The 21303-nt window shown below is 43.2% G+C and overlaps 1 protein-coding gene and 1 long non-coding RNA gene across 4 annotated transcripts in view; one reads left to right on the top strand and one right to left on the bottom strand.

Moving 5' to 3' along the window:
- The window catches only part of LOC108033865 (putative neural-cadherin 2), a 116138-nt gene extending 95416 nt beyond the window's left edge, over positions 1-20722 (top strand). For both annotated transcript variants that reach the window (XM_017108507.3, XM_017108508.3), the window contains 9 exons: positions 391-528; positions 4081-4501; positions 5523-6431; positions 8368-10693; positions 11451-11621; positions 13739-13980; positions 18216-18437; positions 18514-18687; positions 19138-20722. In XM_017108507.3, coding sequence (XP_016963996.1) covers positions 391-528; positions 4081-4501; positions 5523-6431; positions 8368-10693; positions 11451-11621; positions 13739-13980; positions 18216-18437; positions 18514-18687; positions 19138-19445 — 4911 coding nt within the window. In that variant the 3' untranslated portion in view covers positions 19446-20722. The remainder of the gene's footprint in view (positions 1-390; positions 529-4080; positions 4502-5522; positions 6432-8367; positions 10694-11450; positions 11622-13738; positions 13981-18215; positions 18438-18513; positions 18688-19137) is intronic.
- On the bottom strand, positions 14609-16222 carry LOC108033867 (uncharacterized). Of its 2 annotated transcripts, none has more exons than XR_001768704.2 (2): positions 15661-16222; positions 14609-15606 (listed from the first exon to the last, which is right to left on the bottom strand). It is a non-coding gene; the product is annotated as an uncharacterized LOC108033867 (long non-coding RNA). The 2 variants fall into 2 exon arrangements; XR_007763523.1 differs by having other exon boundaries at positions 15674-16222.
- Positions 20723-21303: the final 581 nt, after the last annotated feature.

The following is a 21303-nucleotide window of genomic DNA, read 5'->3' as shown; positions in this document are numbered from 1 at the left end:
AATCTCCGCAATATTAGCATTTCTTTCCCAGCTATTTTTTCCTTTGCTCGAAAATATTTTGAGGCCAGCGAGAGAGGGCCGAAATAAAATGTGCAAAAATAGAAGAGCCAAAAAAATCGAAGCATAAATTTACAAGCAATCTGGCCTGCAAAGGGAAAAATACCAGCCACGCCCACCGACCAGATTTTTCAGCCCCTATCCGAGTTTCCCCCCATCTCGACATTCACGTTGCCCTTTATTGGACATTTAAAGCATTTGGCTGATTTGCATATTTGATTTATAGCCTCCAATATAGTAAGCAGCGTCCAGTTCTCCTCCGAACCCGCGTCCCCATCCGCACCTTATAATGCATTTTTTGTTACCAACGTTCTGCTCTCCGTTTCGTTGCAGGTCACAGCCACCGATGGCGATGTAGATAGACCAATAAATATTGTATATTTCCTGACTGGCCAGGGCATCGACCCTGATAATCCAGCGAATAGTAAATTTGATATAAATCGCACCACGGGCGATATTTTTGTACTCAAGGTAAGTGAGAGCCCGTTCACCTTTTAGCGCTTTTAAACAGATTCCAATTTCGAGACCCCTCGTAAAGCGGGCGTAATGAAAGCCAGTGAAAATTCCCCTTGAAAGCGAGCCGTGCAAATGGCGCGCAATTCGAAACAAAAACAGCAAAATAACTTTTTCGATTGTGCTCCAGCTGGGGTACTCTATAAGCTCCGGGGGGCTGTTTTTGTGACAGGGGGCTCTTTCGCTCTGGCCGCTTACAATTGAGCCACAGTTTATACTCGCACAATGGCGCAGTTTATGTATATTGTGTGCCGGGCGAACAGTTAACAAGAGGGGCTCCCAGTGATATGGAAATGGTCTACCCCGACTTCATGCGGGTGGCATGACCTTGTGAACTTTGTTCCCTCAGAGTTTTGCCAAAATTAAGGGAAACGTCATTTTTTATGGGAATTAAAAGTGTACTTAAATGTTTATTTATAAAAAAAATTCTCAATAAGTGCCATTTTCGTTGAACAAAATATGTAAAAAAGAAAAACCTATTACCTATTTTAGTTTTTGGACACCACTATTACCTTAAAATCATTTGGTTTTTTACCAAAACCGATGAGCGGCTAAACGCTCTTAACTTTGTCGCTCGTACACTCTTTTCATAACCGGAAGCGCTTGAAAACGTGTTCAATATTTAACACTTTTTGTCGGCTTCTGATGGCTGTCATCCCCTTCCACCGCCGATTGCGCGACTTTTGCAAATTGTAAAGCTTTCCGCGCGGTCCGGTGGCGTATGATTAATTTAAAACTGTGTCAAACCGCACACACTCGCACAATCGCCACAACCATTGGTACATGGTCCAACGTAAAGTAATGTCATTTAGATGCAAAAAACTGCCACCATCGGTTGTCAGATACTAAACTAAAGACTCCAATTAATTTCAGACAAAGTCCATAAAAACTAAAGAGTCAAAGTGGCGCGAAGCGAGCTAACTAGGGATTGCGAAGCGAGAGCTGCGTTTCGTTGTATAAACTATATTATATTTGTTATTTAATTTTAATTTAGAATGTCTAAAAGTAAATGCCTAGTACTTTTTAAAAAATGTAATGCTATCGTCTAAAAAACTCATCTTTAAAACTTAAACTGTACTTTTTAAATTCAGAATCTTTTCTCTTGATAATAATTAAAGTGGCAAAAATACAATGTAACTGAAAATCGATACTTAAGTAATTTAAACTAAATAAGAAGGTGTGTATTAGCAAAACTGAAAAAAAACAACTAACAAATTTCCATGTAAAAAATTGATTTATTTTATAATATAAGGTCAAATCTATCCTTCAACAACTTACATCCTAATAACTTATATTGTTCCAAACTAAACTCAAAATTTACATTATTTTTAAAGTTCCGAAGCCACAGTTCTGTTTAATATGAACCCACAGATAATACACAAAAATTTAGAGGTTAAGTTCTTTCACAAGTTCACTTCATGCTTCAAGGCAGATGTAGAAATATAGGTGGTCAAACTACCCAAGCTGGTGTTGAAAAGGGAAGAAATAAATAACATTAAGTAAATGTCGCTCATCTAATGTTATAATTTAAGGGCAAATCTATCCCGTGAATAGTTGTCAGCACTTCTGGGCATCCCAGGACCTTTCACGATACGAGCCTGGAACCACCCCACTCCGATTCGCATTCTGCATAAAATGTTCAAATGTTGCCGCTGGCGGTCTGCTTTATTTGTTTTTTGCTGGCGGATGGGGCAGTTCACCGATGCGACAGGGTTCAAAGTGGCAGGATGTGCAGTGTGTGGGGGCAGCGGGTGGTGGGCGTTGGGTGTCTGTGGGCGGGACAGCGACAGCATGTGGCATTTGTGGTTTTGACGCTCTACAACCGACCACATGTAAATGACGTTCGTCGTTCGTTATTGGTGCGCGGTTGGCTGGCATAAAATTGTGTGTAAAATCAGGCGGCAAAATGGGGTTTGGCAAAAAAGAGTTCAGGGTATTGGAGTCCTGAGGTCGGGGGCTTCTTCGTTTGGCGGATGCCACTTGCCGTCTCTCTGACGCCGTTTAATTTGTAATTGCGATTGCATTGCGTGTCACGTGGCAACGAAACCATTTTTTCGCCTGCTTTAATTGAGCGAAAGGGGTTTTAAAGTTTATTTGCCGACAGCTGAGTGAATGGCAATCAAATTGGTTATCTGGGTGGCAAATAAAAGTGAGGTGGCATGATAGGCATCAACTGGGTCATATCAAACTAAGTACTTTAACCAGGAGAAGCAGGTGGATTTATTTCAATTTAATATGGCAACTAGAAAAATGCTTTCGCTGGGCATAAAATATAAAATGTCCGCCAATACAAAAAATATTTTCAGCATCACAAACCCAATGAAATATCTCCAAAATATAATCTTGGATAAAGCATTATATGAAACTAAATACTTTAAAGAAGAGAAGTGGATCGAATTACTTAAATTAAAGTAGGCAACTAAGCAATGTTATTGGTGATTTTTAAATATAAGCATTTCAGCTTAACATGGAGAAGATACAAAAAATATTTTCAACGTTGCAAGCTTATAAACTGGAAATTCGTATAAGCACAAATTAAATATCTCCTTTTATTCCTTGACCTTATTGACCACTCAAATATTCTCTTAGAAACGCATTTTGTGTGGTTCGGGTATTCATTGCCCACTCACACATTTCTTGTATCTGTAGAGTAAATACAGGACTTAGCTTCATTTACTTCAATAAGACTACAGAATTAATTCATCGTAAAGGCGAATTTTCCTTCATACTGGCCACAGATACCAACACATTGAATACATTCTGTCGAGGTACGAATGTGTGCTATATGCATTAGCTGAGCAAGCAATGTTTAAGGGTAATTTGAATAGGGGACAAAGCCAGGCCAAGAGCAGAGGTTGACAGGGCCAACACATTGACAAACGCAAAAACAAACAAAACCACCGGCTACTGGAGGACATTTCAATCGAATGAATGGCTTTTATTTTGCCATTGCCAATGCAATTTCGTGTGGATAACTCATTTAATGAGAAATCTAATAACGGACTTGTGTGTAAAACCACCTACCTTCGCAAAGCCATCAAATCCAGGTTAGAAACAAACAACAGGCGATAGCCTACGGCTCAAGGGTTGCCAGGGTCTCCGACCCAGACTCCTTACTGTTTACCAAGGGGCATAAAATAATTTGCAAACAAACAAACAGCTGCCAAATTAGATCCCCACTCGACACTGCGAGAAAATAAAAGGTTTTTAGGAAGCACACATGGTTTTGTTTATATATGATATAGGTAAAATATATATAAAAAATTAATTGCTTAAATTATATCATTTTGTACCTTTGTTTTATACCATTTTTGTATAAACGTAGGGTATCTGTCAACGAATTATATTACTTATTACCTTAAAATTCAAAGAATCATATATATTTGTACTTGTTCACATAAATACAATTAAATTCAAGGCAATCAAGACTGGAAATTGGAAATCTGGTTAACTTACAAATATTTTAAGATATGATATGCAAATTTTTCATGTGTAACTCTGAATCCTCAGCCCCTGGACAGAGACCAGCCCAATGGCAGGCCACAGTGGCGCTTCACAGTATTCGCCCAGGACGAGGGCGGCGAGGGCCTGGTGGGCTACGCGGACATCCAGGTCAATCTGAAGGACATCAACGACAATGCGCCGCAGTTTCCGCAGGGCATCTACTTTGGCAACGTCACCGAAAACGGCACCGCCGGCAGCTCGGTGATGACCATGTCCGCCGTCGACTACGACGATCCCAACGAGAGCACCAATGCCAAGCTAATCTACTCGATTGAGAAGAACGTCATCGAGGAGGAGACGGGGGCGCCCATCTTCGAAATCGAACCGGAGACGGGTCTCATCAAGACGGCGGTCTGCTGTCTGGACAGGGAGCGCACGCCCGACTACTCCATCCAGGTGGTTGCGATGGATGGCGGCGGCCTGAAAGGTGAGTGTGACAGATTCGCCGGGGGCAGGGGTCGAGCTCAATCAGCCAGATTGTTTGTCTAGCTGCTACCCTGCTGTGGGTGATAAGAGCTATCTATTTCTTGATTCCCTGCATCTGATTGCCCAAGGATGTCTGCGGGTAAAAATAGATGGGCCTTTGAAAATATTGCTGCTATTTCCATTCCAATTGGGTCATGAGTACAAATATATATTTATTTATTGCAAATGTATAGCCAGAAACCACAAACAAATTATTTGCAATATGTATATCAGATAAGCTTCAGAAATCAAGGTACGAGAAATCGAAAATACTTGGCAAGGCAAGAATAAATTACTTCTTATGACAGGCAGTTAACAAAATTAAATTAAATATTTAAAACCAAAAATATAAGTGCATCAAGATTTTCGTATAACTCCAAAAAGTGAGGTTGCCCTAAAACCACTGCTGAAGATAATAATAGCCATTCCAAGAATTTATTGGGATGCTCAGAAGACTTCACTTATTTCTCAACTCGCTTATCTGGTTGTGAAAAGATGTCTGCGGGTATTAATAGAATTGGCTTTGCAACATTTTATGTTTATTTCCACTCTGTTTATGTGACTTGTTTAATCAGTTTTGCCGCAGAAAGTAAAGTATAGGAAATTTAATATATTAGAAAATATTAATATTAAATGAATAGTTTTCAATTTAAATTATACAAAATAACGATGTTTCTGCTAGTCTTGGACTTAATAGCCTATTTCATCACAAAAAAAATTATTTAAATAACCAATTTTAAGCTTAAGGCCTTGGTTGCTATAGCTTAAATCTATAAGTTATGCGCCAATTTATAATTTTCGTTTAACCGTAAATAATAAAAAGAAATAACCAATTTATATTCGTGACAATCAATTTATCAAATCGATAGAAATAAATCAAATTGTAACACCAGTCATTCGCCCCATTTCTCCCACTGCATCTGTCTGTAATCGACGTCCATCTGATGCGCCCTGCCTGCTCTGCTTACCATCCCATTTCGCAGGCACCGGGACCGCCTCGATTCGCGTCAAGGACCTCAACGACATGCCGCCGCAGTTCACCAAGGACGAGTGGTTCACGGAGGTGGACGAAACGAATGGCACTTACATCCCAGAGACGCCCATTCTCACGGTGACCGTTCAGGACGAGGACGAGACCAACACGTTCCAGTACAAAGTGGTGCCGAACAGCGGTTTCGGGGCGGACAAGTTTGCGATGGTGCGGAATGCCGATGGCACGGGCTCGCTCAAAATCATACAGCCACTGGACTACGAGGATCCGCTGCAGAGCAGTGGATTCCGGTTTCGCATCCAGGTGAACGACAAGGGCGACGATGGACCCGGTGGCAGTGACAAGTACCACGTGGCCTATTCCTGGGTGGTGGTTAAGCTGCGCGACATTAACGACAATGTGCCCAAGTTCGATCGGGAGCACATTGAGGTCTCCATCTATGAGGACACGAAAGTGGGAACGATTCTCGAGCAGTTCAAGGCCACTGATGCCGATCAAGGAGGTCACTCCAAAGTTCTTTACAAAATAGTTCGGGCCACGAATCGTAAAAGACAGTTTGCCATAAGCGACAAGGGAGCTGTCAGCATACAAAGACCTTTGGACAGGGAAACCCTGGATCGGCACCACATTCAGATCCTAGCCATTGACGATGGCAACCCTGCTCGAACTGCGACGGCAACCCTAACAGTGATAGTCAAGGATGTCAATGATAATGCTCCGACCTTTGCCCAGGACTACAAGCCCACTTTGCCGGAGAATGTGTCTGGCAAGAAAATTCTGGAGGTGGCTGCCAAGGATGCAGATGATCGACTGAGAGGCAATGGAGGGCCCTTCACCTTCCGATTGGATCCTCTGGCCAGCGACGAAATAAGAGCTGGCTTCAAAGTGGAATACGATCGCAGTAAGTCAAAAACACTAAATAATATTTTTTATAATGATTTAATGGGAAATGGGGAATTAAATGTTTAAAATATTCGATTCAATTCTGACACCTTCGGGTATTAATAAAATATGGTTAGATATTTATCGTAATCGGCAACACATGTAGCGAGTTGAGCCGAGGGCAAATCGCTTTGCATAATTAATGATGCAAAAAATGTTTAAACGCTCACTAAGCCCAACATCTGTCATATTGGTGGCAAAAAATAGTAATGGGAAATAATCAGCAGCACTTGGAAAAATTATAAAATAAAATGTTGAGCATATTTAATGCATTAGCTTGATTAAAAATGTATACAATGAGATATGTCGCACCAATTTATACCAATTACGCATCTCATTTAAGTAATTATGCAAATTAATATCAAGCGAAAACGCGGAATAGTTTTATTTATTTAGGCTCTGCACTTGTTTATGGCCGAATAATTAATTCGGCATTTGAAAATCAATTATTTCGTTTGATACCCCAAAGGCGTTTGGGTCAATTCGATTACTGGAGAGACACTTGAAACCCAAACACGTGCCAGGTTGGCAAAAAATTAAGAGAGTGTGATAAAACCCATCAATGAGGACGGACCCTAAAACAGAGGCCCACACAAACACAACAGAGAAAAGTGCTCTGAAATTCAAACTGGCGTGGCAGAAAAACTGGTCGAGAAAATTGAAAAACTTGCTGTCAATGTCAGCAGCAGCATTCAAGTGTCACCTCAAATTTTCTTTCATTTGATCGATTTTATTGGGGTGCTCTCTAAAGTTTTCCTTTTTTCTTGCTCGGGGTTTTGTTTCAAATAACTCCCGACAATGGCCACACAAAAACTGCACAGCAATTTCCATTTTACAGAAGCAGAGAGAAAAAGTTTAAAATCAAGATTGAGAGTGTAAATACTCAGTTACCGTAAACAAGTCTTAATATTTAGTTTAGAAAGTTAACAAATAATCAGACTTTCTAAATATTTTAAAAATTTGTTAACAGAAGTATTGGTAATTAAAGAATGAGCTTTGAATTGGATTATTGTGATGGTATAAACCACATTCGATTTCTAATACAACTCTTACATGATGATATTAAAGAAGGTTTCATTTCTTTAACTAGGTACAATATAAACATAGTTATTTGTTTAAATGGAAAAATATAATACCCAAAATAAAGATTTTTAACCCTAAAAAAAGCGGAATAAACAACATGCGAATGAAAATTCATAGCAAGACTTCCCCTTTGCTTCATTTTCGAAATTGTCTTTCGATGCTTTCTAAACTTCTGTGTTTCCCAGAAATACTTTATTTTGGCGAACATACTCTTACTTTAGGGAAAAGCCCAAGGAAAGAAAAAACCAAATCGCCATGAAAACAAAAGCCGACCGGACATGGTCAACTGCGGCAACCAAAATGAAGCCTCGAGGCCAAGTCCTGTCCACAGTAAGGCCGCTTCTCTGTTCCTCTGATTCCCCGGCACTTTGCAACCAATTTCTCTATCTCTCAGTTGGCTTTTGCTGGGTTTTTTCGGTTACTAACTTTGTGGCACAAACAATGCTGATGATGCTGATTGTCTGAAACATAATTCAATCACCATTACTATGCAAACACAGTTTGGTTTAGCGTTTGATTTCGACTTTGATTGTGTGGCAATTGCCCCGAATGAATGAACAGAATTGGTTGGAACTCCAAAGTGCAGAGGGAAAGTGGTGAAGTGGCTCGGTTTTGAATTGCAAGTTGTTTGATTTTAGCGTTTTCTGGTTAGTTTGGCCAAATGCAGTGTAGCATACTCGCACTGAATGGGATTGCATAGTACTATGCGAGTTCTACTAGCTTACTAAACCACAAAGAGAGTTTTAGTCTTTATACTTTTAGGTGTGAAAATGTGAGTACCCTTAATTTACTAAAAACTTCAACTTTTTCAGGAGGTGACAATGGAAACGGGGTGGCTATCGTCTCATCCCTTCGACCCTTTGATCGCGAGGTGCAGAAGAGCTATGCCATACCCATCGAAATCAAGGATAATGGAGCTCCGGCGATGACAGGCACCAGTACCTTGACCGTGACCATCGGCGACGTAAATGATAACAAAATGCAGCCGGGCAGCAAGTCCGTTTTGGTTTACAACTACCAAGGACAGTCCCAGGACACGCAGATAGGCAGGGTCTACGTCAACGACCCGGATGACTGGGATGTTCCGGACAAGAAATACTACTGGGAGATCAAGGAACACCAGCGCTTTAAGCTAGACACGGACACGGGAATCCTTACGATGAGAGCGGGAACCCGAAGAGGTCGCTATCAGCTGAAATTCAAGGTCTACGATCGCGAACATGGCCAGGAGGACATACCCGCCAATCTGAGCGTTACAGTGCGCGACATAACAGCGGAGGCCGTGCAGCAAGCCGGCTCCATGAGATTGGCCCACATAACGGATGAGGACTTCGTGAGGACTTGGAATCCGGTTAAGAATCAAGTGGAACCCTCTAAGTTAGAAAGATTTCGAAACAAGCTCGCCGAGTTGCTGTACACGGATCGCGACAACGTGGACGTATTTAGTGTCCAGCTGAAGGAGGGTTCTCCCTATCCCCTGACCGACGTCCACTTTGCAGCCCGTTCCGCAACGCAGCAACCATATTTCAAGGCTGTTCGCTTGAATGGCGTGGTGCAGATGCACCGTGAGGAGATCGAGCACGAAGTGGGCTTGAACATCACCATGGTCAATATCAATGAGTGCTTGCACGAGGGGAAGGGAAAGTGCGGTGCTGGTTCGTGCACCTCCAAGGTGGAGTTGGGCAAAAAACCGTATACGGTCAGTGTGAATCGCACCGCTTTGGTGGGCGTTCGCTTGGACATCAGTGCCCAGTGTGTCTGCCGGGCCAGGAACTTTACCAACCAGGATCACAGCTGCAGAACCCATCTGTGCTACAACGGAGGACGATGCGTGGAGACCCGCAATGGTCCCAAGTGTGTGGCCTGTCCGGTGGGCTACAATGGCCCTCGATGCCAGCAGTCCACCAGGAGCTTTCGCGGCAATGGCTGGGCCTGGTATCCCCCCCTGCAGCAATGCCAGGAGTCCCACCTCAGTTTGGAGTTCATCACTCGCGTGGCCGACGGCTTGATACTCTACAACGGACCCATTGTCCCACCCAAACCTGAGGAAACCGTGATCAGCGACTTCATAGCCATCGAACTGGAGCAGGGCTATCCGCGACTCCTCATCGATTTCGGCTCGGGAACCCTGGAACTGAGGGCGAAGACCAAGAAGACCCTGGATGACGGTGTCTGGCATCGCCTGGACATATTCTGGGACTCCGAAAATGTCAGAATGGTAGTGGACTTTTGCCGCACTGCCCTGGTCAGCGAAATGGAGGACGGCACTCCGCCGGAATTCGATGATAATGCCTGCCAGGCGAGAGGACTAATTCCGCCGTTTTCAGAGGCCCTCAATCTGAATCAGCCACTGCAACTGGGCGGCCTCTACAGGCAGCACTTTGACCAAACACTGTACAATTGGCAGTATGCTTTCAGCTCCAAGGGCTTCGATGGTTGTATCCGAAATGTAATCCATAATTCCGAGCACTATGACTTGGCCTTTCCCGCTTTAGCCAGGAACAGTTTTCCGGCCTGTCCGCAGACCGATGAAGTTTGCCTGAAAACCGAGCACACTGCCCGTTGCTGGGAGCATGGAAACTGTGTAGCCAGCCTGGTTCAGGCCAAGTGCCATTGTCAGCCGGGCTGGATGGGCCCGGGCTGCAATGTGCCCACCATTCCGACCACTTTCAAGGCCCAGAGTTATGTGAAGTTCGCCCTAAGCTTCGAGCCAGACCGATTTTCCACCCAGCTGCAGCTGAGGTTTCGAACTCGCGAGCAGGGTGGCGAGCTCTTCCGGGTTAGTGATCAACATCACCGGGAGTACGCCATCCTGGAGCTCCGCCGGGGCCACCTTCAATTCCGCTATAACCTAAACTCCCTGCGGAACGAGGAGCAACTGCTGACCCTAACAGCCATCGCTGTCAACGATGGCCAGTGGCATGTGATTCGCATTAGTCGATACGGATCGGCGGCCCTAATGGAACTGGACGGCGGGGAGTCGAGGCGGTACAACGAGTCCTTTCACTTCGCAGGACACCAGTGGCTGAGCATCGACAAGCAGGAGGGCGTCTATGCGGGCGGCAAGGCCGAGTACACGGGAATTAAGACCTTTGAGGTGCAGTCCGACTTTCAAAGGAGCTGCTTGGACGACATCAGGTGAGGGCTGATAGCCATTTGATAAGGGGCTTCTAGGGGTGAGGGCTAATACCCGACTGATAAGGTCCTTCTAAGGGTGCTGCAGTGACACTCTTTAGGAGGGTACTGGTACTTTTGTTGCTGACTGTGAAGTTAGAGAAAAAGCTGTATACTTTCTAGAAACACGAGTGTACTCATGAAAGAGTCGATCAGAAATAACAAAAGTTTCTAGAATAGTTTTTACTTTTCTTTTGTTTCATATATTTATTTCGTATTAATATTATTCCTATCAATATTCTTAAAAAAAACGTTTACATTTTTAAATAATTATTTTAAAATACAAGTCATCAAATTTGAATTTATTAACAGATTGAACAATAGTACAATATTTTTGAACTTAAATAAACCATCAAAAGATGTGTCCTTCAGAAAGTATTTTAAATGGGACTTAAACAGACTTTCAATCGAATTACGAATAAATTCGTTGCTTTTAAGTAAAGTAAATTCAATTAAAAGATTTTTTCTTTTTCAGTTTAATAAAAATCCTTTAGATTTTCCTTACCCTATTCTTATGTTTTCCCTTAAAAGTTAGCCATTTTTATTTAATATGAATTGTTAATAATAGTTCGTTAGGTGTATTTTTGTATGTACTACTCCGTGCTCAGCAGTGTAGTTAGCTGGCGCTGCCAATCAAAGAGTTCAGTAAAGGGACACATTTTTAGAGCTCCTCGATTGCCGGTATTCATGCATAGTTTTCCCTTCCCCTTCCGACCGGCAGGCTGGACGGAAAGCACCTGCCCCTGCCGCCCGCCATGAACGGCACCCAGTGGGGCCAGGCGACGATGGCCCGCAACCTGGAGCGCAACTGCCCCTCGAATAGGCCCTGCTCGAATGTCATCTGCCCGGATCCCTTTGACTGCGTCGACCTGTGGAACGAATACGAGTGCACGTAAGTATACCTTTTTCATTTTCACTTCCTGGCCATTTCCTTTGTGAGCCGGTCCATGGTAATTTATTGGGTTTTCGATTTAATTACCGCCCCCTTTGTTTGCCTTTGAGGTCAAAAGGCCAAAAGGTGTAATTAAAGCGGTGCAAGTATCAATGAACAATAAGTTAATTATTTCTCTGGCATTAGGATATCGAATGAGTCTAATTATTTCGCAGACAAAGCTGAACGACTTTGTAAATAAAGGATGTGTAGAGTCACGAACATAACTTTGTGTGTTAGATTGCCATTATGGTAAATTTACCTGGATGAATCTGCATATTTTCCATAAGGACTCCCTGCCATTTTCTGCGACAGACAGACAATGCCAAACAGCAAATTGACTGAAAATGCAAAACAAATAGTATAAATTGTCTTCGCCTGTCTGTGTGCCCGGTTCATGCAAACCAAAAACCGCAGAAATAGGACACTTCACTTAGAAAAAAAAGGAATATATCAATAAAATAAAAATAAAATAGGAAATGAAAGCTAAACAAATATTAAACAACTTTATCTATGAGTAAGCACATATTAAACAACTTTATCTATGAGTAAACCAAATATTGCTTTAGGTAATTTTATGTTAATTTTAAACACTTTTCATGAACGGCCAATAATTTGTTTAAATTATATTTAAAGTGGGTTGTAGGTAATTTTTTCTAATGCCATTATGTTAAGCTTAATTTATGGTTGCAAAACACGAGAATTATTTCCTTTGTGTTCAAGCGAATTGTTTGGAAAAAATGAGTATTTTCCGAGTGTTTGCACATGGAAATATCCACACTTGCCCGGCTGCCCTGGCTGGGAGACTGGAAATCTGGGGCACGACTCCTGATCCTAGAGCTTCTGCTCCGCAACACCTCATCGATGATGGGTCGCCGTGCTGTTGGCAGTGGCAGTGCTCCCGCCCGAGAGCAGGGCACATTTTCCACATCATTAGTTTTGCGGAGTGACTCCATTCGAGAGCCGACGACAGCCAGCGAGGACACCCAATCTGGCACTGCTTCATGTCCTGGGCCCCAGCTCCTCCTCCTCCCCTTGGAGGGCGAAGACTAAGCACCCCCAGCTGTGAGCTTCTCGCTCCATTTGCTTTCGGGAACAGAAACATCTGGGCCTGCTGCCTTTTAACACGTGTTCGCCAGACTCGCCTCCTTGCGGTCCTCTGCTTTTTTTAAGATAAATTTAAATAGTGGCACACGCTTCGCCTTCAGGTGGCGACGTGTCATAAATTATGCTTACTTTAGCCTCAATTCCGCCGCCAGTTGTGGGCAGCGGTTAATGCAGTGCCTCTGCAGGAATTTGTGTCACTCAGCCAGGACACTAAGAAGTCGGACGAGGAGCTGTCCTCAATTGGAATACGAAATGGCTTCAATTTAAATGTGCACAATGTGTGCGAGGGGCAGGGTTTTACTTTTCCGTTTTAAAGCTTTAATTTCCCCATCGCTGGGTTGTCCGGGGATTTTCACTCTAACCAAAACTTCACGCCCTTAATGCGCTTCGGAAAACATTTGAGAGGGACGCGTTGGCTCGTGGGGGAATTACTCTATCCCTTGGTTGGCCAACTCTGTGTGGAAATAAAAAGTTTTATTTCGGTGGAATAAAAAAATTGGCCAGCAAGAGTGCACTTTACCAGAGCCAGAATTTCATTGTTTGATTTGTTATACAGAATGCTTAAACTTGGTTTCTCGAAAGTATTCTATGCCTCAGGTTTTTACTACTCACAATAAATAAATCAACATATTTTGCTATTTTTATAATTTATAATAAGCAGTTTTCCTCTTTTATATGTAAGAGGTCTTAGAATAAATTGTATGACAAATTATAATTATATAACGGCTATTTTTTGTTATTTTTCTGAGTGTATGAAATGACGGACTTAAAGAAATTTATGTGTCCCCTTCATTAATGGCCACGGATTACCGATTACCTCCAGTTTATTATATGCCATGAACATTTTTTGTCTGAGTGAATGGCCCAAAAGAACGAGAGAAATCGCTGTGGCCACAAACATTTCCCTTCCCATTACCCTAATCGCCTCTGAATTCGTAATAACTCAACCGACCTCCGATATTTCGTTGCAGCTGCAGCGAGGGTCGCATCATGTCCTCCGACACCAAGGGCTGTGTGGACCGCAACGAGTGCCTGGACCTGCCCTGCCTGAACGGAGCCACCTGCATCAATCTGGAGCCCCGGCTGCGCTACCGATGCATCTGTCCGGAGGGCTACTGGGGCGAGAACTGCGAGCTGGTCCAGGAGGGGCAGCGCCTGAAGCTGAGCATGGGCGCCCTGGGGGCCATATTCGTTTGCCTGATTATCATACTGAGTAAGTCCACAATCGCAGACCGCAAGTGAAGGCGCCCCGAAAGCCCAACCCACTCCGTCGCTAAGCTGCTCCGGGAAATTTCCCATTCATGTGTGACAATTAAGCGGCTTAAGCAGCAACATTTTTCCTTGCCGCGCCCCCACTCCCCACCACTGGCCCCCTCTGTTTTCTCATGTTAATGCAATTTGCTGGGGAGGAAAAGCCAGCTTCCCCGAAAAAAATCCAGAAAAATAGAGCGACACGACACTGACATCTGTTTGGACAGTCGCGACCGTGTGGGGCTAAAAAAATAAAAGCGGCAAAGGGTTAACATGGGAGGAGCCCGTGCATTTTCAACAACACAAAGTGAAAGCAAATCTTGTTGCCTTATTTTCGCCACACTTTTTTATGCGCAGACAGGGGCAATTTGTTGGATTAGCTGAAAAAAAGGGACGAAAATATTTGCATAGCGGCTAATTAAGCTTGGGAAAAATACAAGGCAAGTTTACGCGAATTTAGCAAGACATTTTAGCGAATTAAACTCAGAATTTATATAAATCAGTGCTGGCACTTTAGCTTTGAGCAAAAAGTAAGCCATCTTTGTCCATTGTAATCCAATGATCATGAAACAAATAAAACAAACCCAATGTTTGAAGCCTAAAGAGAGCCAAGCTGCTTTTATTAAAATTTTTAAGCTATTTTTGACATATTGATAATATAAGTTTAATATATTTCACTTTTGCATATGTTCAAAAAGCTCTGCCGTACTGTCTAAACCAATTAGAACTATGTGTTTTGTTGCTTGACAAAATCGCAGAAAATGGAATTGAATTGGGGAAAGTCGGGGCACTTAATGGATTTTGCGAGCGAGTGTTAAGTGGCTTTGGCCATTTGGCTACTCTGCCCATTCCGTTTTTCCAGGCCCAATGCAAATGCGTTCTCTCGCACGCAATGCGCGACAATCTATTTTCGTTTCGCCAGCTCGTCTGGGATTTGAAGGGATTTTCAATTAGCGCAACATTTTCGCCCCTTGCCCAGATCGGTTTTGTACATGCGGCCCTCTGTGCGAATTCTTGCCAGCTTATTTCGGGCCATATTTGAAAGTGGCGCTGATTTATCCGGCCGTTGGGCCGACTGTAATGAGTACTTCGGCCGAACTTGCAGCTGGGAGCGGCTACAAAAGGCGCACAAACGGAGGCTCTAAGCTAATTAGTCGCAGCCAAGGCAGATAATTACACAGTTGGCTGCGGGGCGGAAGAACAAAGACTGGAAGTGGCCATAAAACCGCTAAACCGCAAAATAGGCGCAATAAATAAAGGAGAGCCGTCCGTCGCACACAAGTACTTTCATCTCGTCCGCTTTTTATGATGTGAAAATATCTCAGGAACCGAAAAGCATAAAATCTGACAGCCGCAGTCTTGTCCTCGGTGTTTGTGTTGATTCGCCGTAAAGCGGCGTGAAGTTTAAGGGCAGGGGCGCAGGACAAACTAAATAATTATCCAACATTATTTACAGTCAACGCTTTTTCATGTCCTGTCTGTGGAGGTCCTGGTAGCTCCTGGCCGCTCCTGGCCGCTCCTGGCCGCTCCTGGCCGCTCCTGGCCGTTCCTGGCCGCTCCTGGCCGCTCCTGTGTAATCTGTGAATCGCTGAACTGTATTTTAGCATAAAGTTTCAAGTGTCCAAGTGGAGCAACTACGGACTTGATGAGCTGACCTGGTCATCAGGTTCAGGGCAGCAACAAAATATTACCCGGGTCCTTGGTCCATGGTCCTCCACAGTTAAGTGCAAACAAAGGCCGTTAAAGAGCTTTCGGCCCGGCTTTTGTTCATCTTACTGGATATTTTTGCCTTTGTTTTTGCAAGTTTTTATGTAGGTTAGTCCATGTTCTCCTTTAGCTGTTGTGTAGTTTTCGGGCTCCTACTTGTTCTTGTTTTATTTTCCTTGTCGGCGGTAATGTTGATTAAAGGTTGATGAATGAACAGTTGGCCCTGGCCTGCTTAGCCAAATATTGTGCACTTTATCCCCAGACTGCAGCCTTTAAAATGGGCCTTGATAAAGTATTTTTAGTGCAAATTGGTTAGGCCACTAATTAAGTTTGGTTCTTTGTTGCACAGTTGGGTATTCGAACACGTTTCCATGGGAAATTCAGTCTAAAACTTTTTGCAGGCGGAAAATATTTATTTAGCACGTTTAGGCGTGCAAACTTCATTTTGTTTTAACTATTTGCCGGGTCTGGAAAAAACAGTAAATTAAGGGGTTTTGCACCTGATATTTAACTTTATGGAAATTTATTCAGAAACTTTAGCTAAAATGTACATACCCACATAAAATCAATAACCTACCTATGTATTATATTTTTTTCAAATTTTATACCTGCCAAAATTACTAAAAATAACCCTGATTTATATAACTTTTGAAATTTTTTTTGATTTGGCAAAGTTTTGAAAACAGATTTTGTGTTCTTCGCTTTACGACGAATTATCGAAGATTTCTGCTGGCTGTTTTGGGAGGGGGCACATTAATAGCAAAACTTGGGCGGCAAGATAATTTAGAAAGTTTGCTCGCTCCTTTCTGCGGCGAGAGACAAATTTAATGCACTTCAAGCCATGGCCAAGAACTGGTAGTAAACTATTTTCGGTTCAATTCGGTACTCGGTTGTGGCTTTGGGTTTTGTGTCTTGCTGCTGTTGCAACTTTATGCTGTAATTGTTGCATTAAACTTTCCAGCTCCCAAAGACACAGGACAACTCGGGGCGGGCGGATGCGGGGTGGCGGAAGGCGGATAGTGGGTGGCTCGGATCCCCCACATTGACAGTCATTTGGCAACTAAGCGGATTACAAGTCGGCCAAAAACATTCGCATTCCAAATGCACATTTCGAGTGTCGTCCGAGTCGCTGTAGCATGAAAACTTGTTCAGCTCCGTGTCCTCTCTGCGTTTGCCGTTTTACTTTAGTTTGCTTAAGTAGCATAAAGTTATTAATAAGTTTCCCCCCACTCAACCACTGCAACATATTCTCGGAAAACGCCCAGCCACTCTCCCTCTGTTTGTGGGGCAAACAGGACTTTTGCTCGACGGCACAAAAAAAGCAGGACTGCCGAAAGAGAATCCCTCTCGTAGACTTGCATTTTATCATTTGCGCTCCAGTTGACAGGAATATTAACTTGACTCTGGCACAGTGGGGTTAAGCAAACAGCTAAGTAAAAATAATTAAAACTCTGGCTCGACTTCTTCAAAACGACATGCCAGCAAGGATGTTTCTCTGGGCATTTACCAGCCCTTTATCCCTGCCCTTCTTATTTTTTGGTTTTTAATGCCCCGGCATTTCTTCTGGGCTAAGCGGATTCATTAGTTGCAATAACTGCCAGCTGACTTTCGCAGAGACAGGCACAAAAGTTCATTTATAAGGAAAGAGCATAAAACATTTCTTCGCTGGCGAGTTGATTTCTCGTAATTGTTGCCAACTGGACGCCGCCCCACAATCATTATCTTCTTGAATTTTAAGGGCTTTGTTTGTTTTTTACCCTCCTATAAGCTGATTGAGTTTCTGAGCAGGAGAGTGCATTAAATTCGCCGCAATACGCTTTTATTATTTGACATCATTCTGTTTAATAACATATTTCAAGACTCACAATTATCTTAAAGTATTTCCGCCCTTAGCAGTAGCACAGTTTCAGTGCATCTCATTCCAAGTGTGGAAATGCAAAAGCAAAAAACAAAAGCATTTTTCCCTACATTTAATTACCTTCATTAAATGTAAATGGACTTGTTGTTATGGCTCTGACAGCTAGCAGACACCCAACAGACTCCCAGTCTTGCTTTGGGAACTTTTCCGTTTTTAGTTTGTGAAATTCGGAAAAAATCACAGCGGTCTTTGGGAGGAAAAAGGAGGTTTTGACAATGAGAAGAGCAGAAAAATTGTGGGACATTTTAATGGGTACAATTTAAAGGAGTGCTGCACGGTAGAGAAGACGGCTTGGACGTACTTTGGGAAGAGAATGGTGTCGATAGCATAATAATAAATGGAAATATTATATTATTAGTGTAATAAATCCAGGGCTTGGCATAAAACGGGGCAAAATTCAGTTATGATAAAGTAAACTAAATTAAGAAGTGAGGGGGATAAAAATGCACAAGCGAGGCAAACATATATACAAACAATAAGAACAAACTGATAAGTGAAAACTGATATATATATTATATATTTTTCCCCATAAGAAAATAATATGTTACTCAAACTACCCATCCACCTGCCAGTTCTAGCCCTGATCTTCGTGCTCTATAGCCGCAAACGCAAGACGACCAAGAAGAAGAAGCGCTCGGGCCCCGAGAAGGACGTCCGGGAGACGGTAATCAGCTACGAGGACGAGGGCGGCGGCGAGGACGACATGACGGCCTTCGACATCACGCCACTGCAAATACCAATCAGCGCCCAGGGAGGACCGCCGGACATCGCCGCCTGCAAGATGCCCATAATCTGTGAGTAAACACGGCAAAGAGGCGCCGCTAGCCCCAGTGGGACTGGCCAAGTAATTGGGCGGTTGTTTGCACTTAGACCCCGTGATGACGCTGCTGCCACCTGGCCAGGAGCTGAACGTGGCCTATCTGATGGAGGAGCGGAAGCAGCGCATCGACAAGGACAACAACGCGCCGCCCTTCGACGACCTGCGGAACTTCACCTTCGAGGGCAGCGGCAGCATCGCCGAGTCGCTGAGTTCGCTGGCCTCAGGTAAGCATATTTTCTATACCATTAGAGAGCTTGGGAGTCGGCCAAAAGTAATATAGTTAAAGCTACACAGGGAAAAACGATTAGATATGAAGTTCACTTTGCCATTAGAAAAACAAATTAATCCCTAGGTTTCTTCTCTCTCTTAATTTTTAAATTATCTATACAAAGAAGTTTAACTTAGATGTTTTTCAATTTAGATAAATCACTCTCATTCTCTGCTGTTATAATAAAAATAAAATAGTTGTTCAAACTAAAAATCGTGAAAAAAAACTGCAGCTAAAACTACATTTAAATTGCCCCCTGACCTTGGCACAAAAATCTTGGCACCATCCTTGAGTGTAAATTAGATTTCCCAGTTCAATCGAATACCTTGATTTGATGGCCGCTTCCGACGCCCCCGCACCTTCCGCAGAATCCTTTAACCCACTACTCCCCCTCGTCCAATTGCAGGCACTGATGATGAGAATCAAGACTTTAACTATCTACAGAACTGGGGTCCACGTTTCAATGCCCTGGCCGCCATGTACGTGCACGACAAGGCGAAAGCCAAGCAGCTGCCGGCGGATGGCGGTGGGGGATCTGCGGACGGACCAGGAGCCTCATCATCGTCGCCCTTGGGAGCAGGAGGAGGAGCCGGGATGGCAGGCGACGTCCTCGCGGTGGTGGCCACCGGAAGTGGGGCAGGTCCTGGAGGCGGTGGCGGTGGCGGTGCCAGCGGGCTAGTGCCGCTGCCCGAAGGCGACAAAGTTGTATTATAAAAATAAATAGCTAAGTTGTAGTTAAAATGATGTTTCAGCTGTAAGCCCGATGGAAGGTGGAAACCCCTGACCGAAACAGGTGTTTTGTGGAATCGTGTGTCTGGTTAGAGTTAATTGTATGTACATGTGGCTCACAGTGGAATTTAAGACTAACTTAAGGTTTTAGGTGTTTTCGCATGTAAGATATTGGGGGCTCACATAAAGGCCATTAGAGGTCATTGCTAAAGAACCCTCATTTCTTTCGTAATTGTTAATATTTCAAAATCATGGTTTTAAATTATGTGTTGAAAATAGGAAAATGTATTAATAATGTTAACTGGTCTTCTAAATAGAAATGGCTACAACTTTTTGAATGTTTTGGTTGTTGAAATATGTTGGCCTGTGCAATTTAAGATCTTTGAAATCCACGAGAAAGGTTCATCAATCCTTCTAAGCCACCTTCTTTCACTGGACTTTCTGTGTCTTCCTTTCAAGTCTCATCTTCTCGATGATATTCAACTGAACCAACTGAGAATCAATAAATAAAATGATACGATTAAGCATACTATACAATGAAAAAGAGTTTATAAAACTTGCTACATATTAGTTAAAGACCCTGTATAAATACGGCGTTAGCTCTCTAGCACGTAAGTTGGACCGAACTAAAGCGGGATTTGTCCCCTCCTCCCAGAAATTGTTGAGCGTTGCAACTTTTGTGTGCCACCGACAGGGGAACGTGTCCGTTTGCCACCGCCCAGGTGGCACCTGAAAACCGAAAACCCGAAAACCAACGCTGAAAGCTGCCACCGAACCCATGCAGCCGCAAAAGTTTGCAGAGCAAGGTAGAAATTTAATAAGAGGCGAAATCATAACTAACTTTGGTGAAAATGAAAGGTAAATGGCGGGAACTCTACTGTAACATAATTTTGTACATACTAAATTCCGTAATTCTACAATTAATTAATGGCTATCATAGCGAAGATCAGAAGGGAAACCAACTAATAGACTAATTAACTACAATTAAACCTACACTTAAATACCGACATAACAGAAGCCGAAACCAAATACGAGTGTTGATCAAACCAATTTCATATTTCTGCATTTACTAGCAACTACACAACCAGTACAGAAAATGAAAGTATTAATAACAGCATTGTAATATGTATTTAATTATGAGTGGTACACGAAACCAATGGTTAATTACAATTACGTTAGTTAATGGACAATTTGTTAGTAGTTAGCATCTAAGCATAATTTTTAAAAAATCAATAAAGCCCCAAAACAAAATAAACAAAATTATACAACTCCATAAAGTGTAATTTCCATGCCAATATGCGCTGAATTTGTTCCTTCCTCTTCTGGATGGCAGCCAATGCGGCAATCCGCTCGTTGACACTGCCTAATGATCCTTGGTGCCTCCGCTTCCGGGCCAGACATTGCGGCATTTGGTGGCCTAAACGCGCCGTTAAGTCCCGGCAAAGGTGTCCAGATGGAAGCCGCAGAAAGGAAGCCACTTTCGGCGCCTCCCCCAAAGCGAAGAGTTCAACGGAGCGTTTGACAGGGCAACATGCATTGCCTCTCGGCGAAAACCAGAAGCTGTCGGCCGACAGGAACTCCCTTCTAGGCCGTAAAAAAGCGCTGAGCAGTGACCTTTGAAATTCCTCGGTTCAGGTTGCCGCTTTTTACCCCCGTTCTCTGTGGATTTACCGGGGGGAACAACATTTTACAGCGCATAATAAATGAGCCTGGCCGAGCCATCGATATGAAATATGGTCATCGGCCGTCAGTTTATCCCCACTCCTCCGGTTATCCCACTTAACTTCTCTTTATGGGTCGGATGAATGGATGGCTTATACTGACAGTAAAGAATTCGGTTGAA

Source organism: Drosophila biarmipes, chromosome 2L (genome assembly GCF_025231255.1).
Source record: "Drosophila biarmipes strain raj3 chromosome 2L, RU_DBia_V1.1, whole genome shotgun sequence".
NCBI lineage: Eukaryota > Metazoa > Arthropoda > Insecta > Diptera > Drosophilidae > Drosophila > Drosophila biarmipes.
This window is presented reverse-complemented; position numbering and strand designations above follow the sequence as displayed.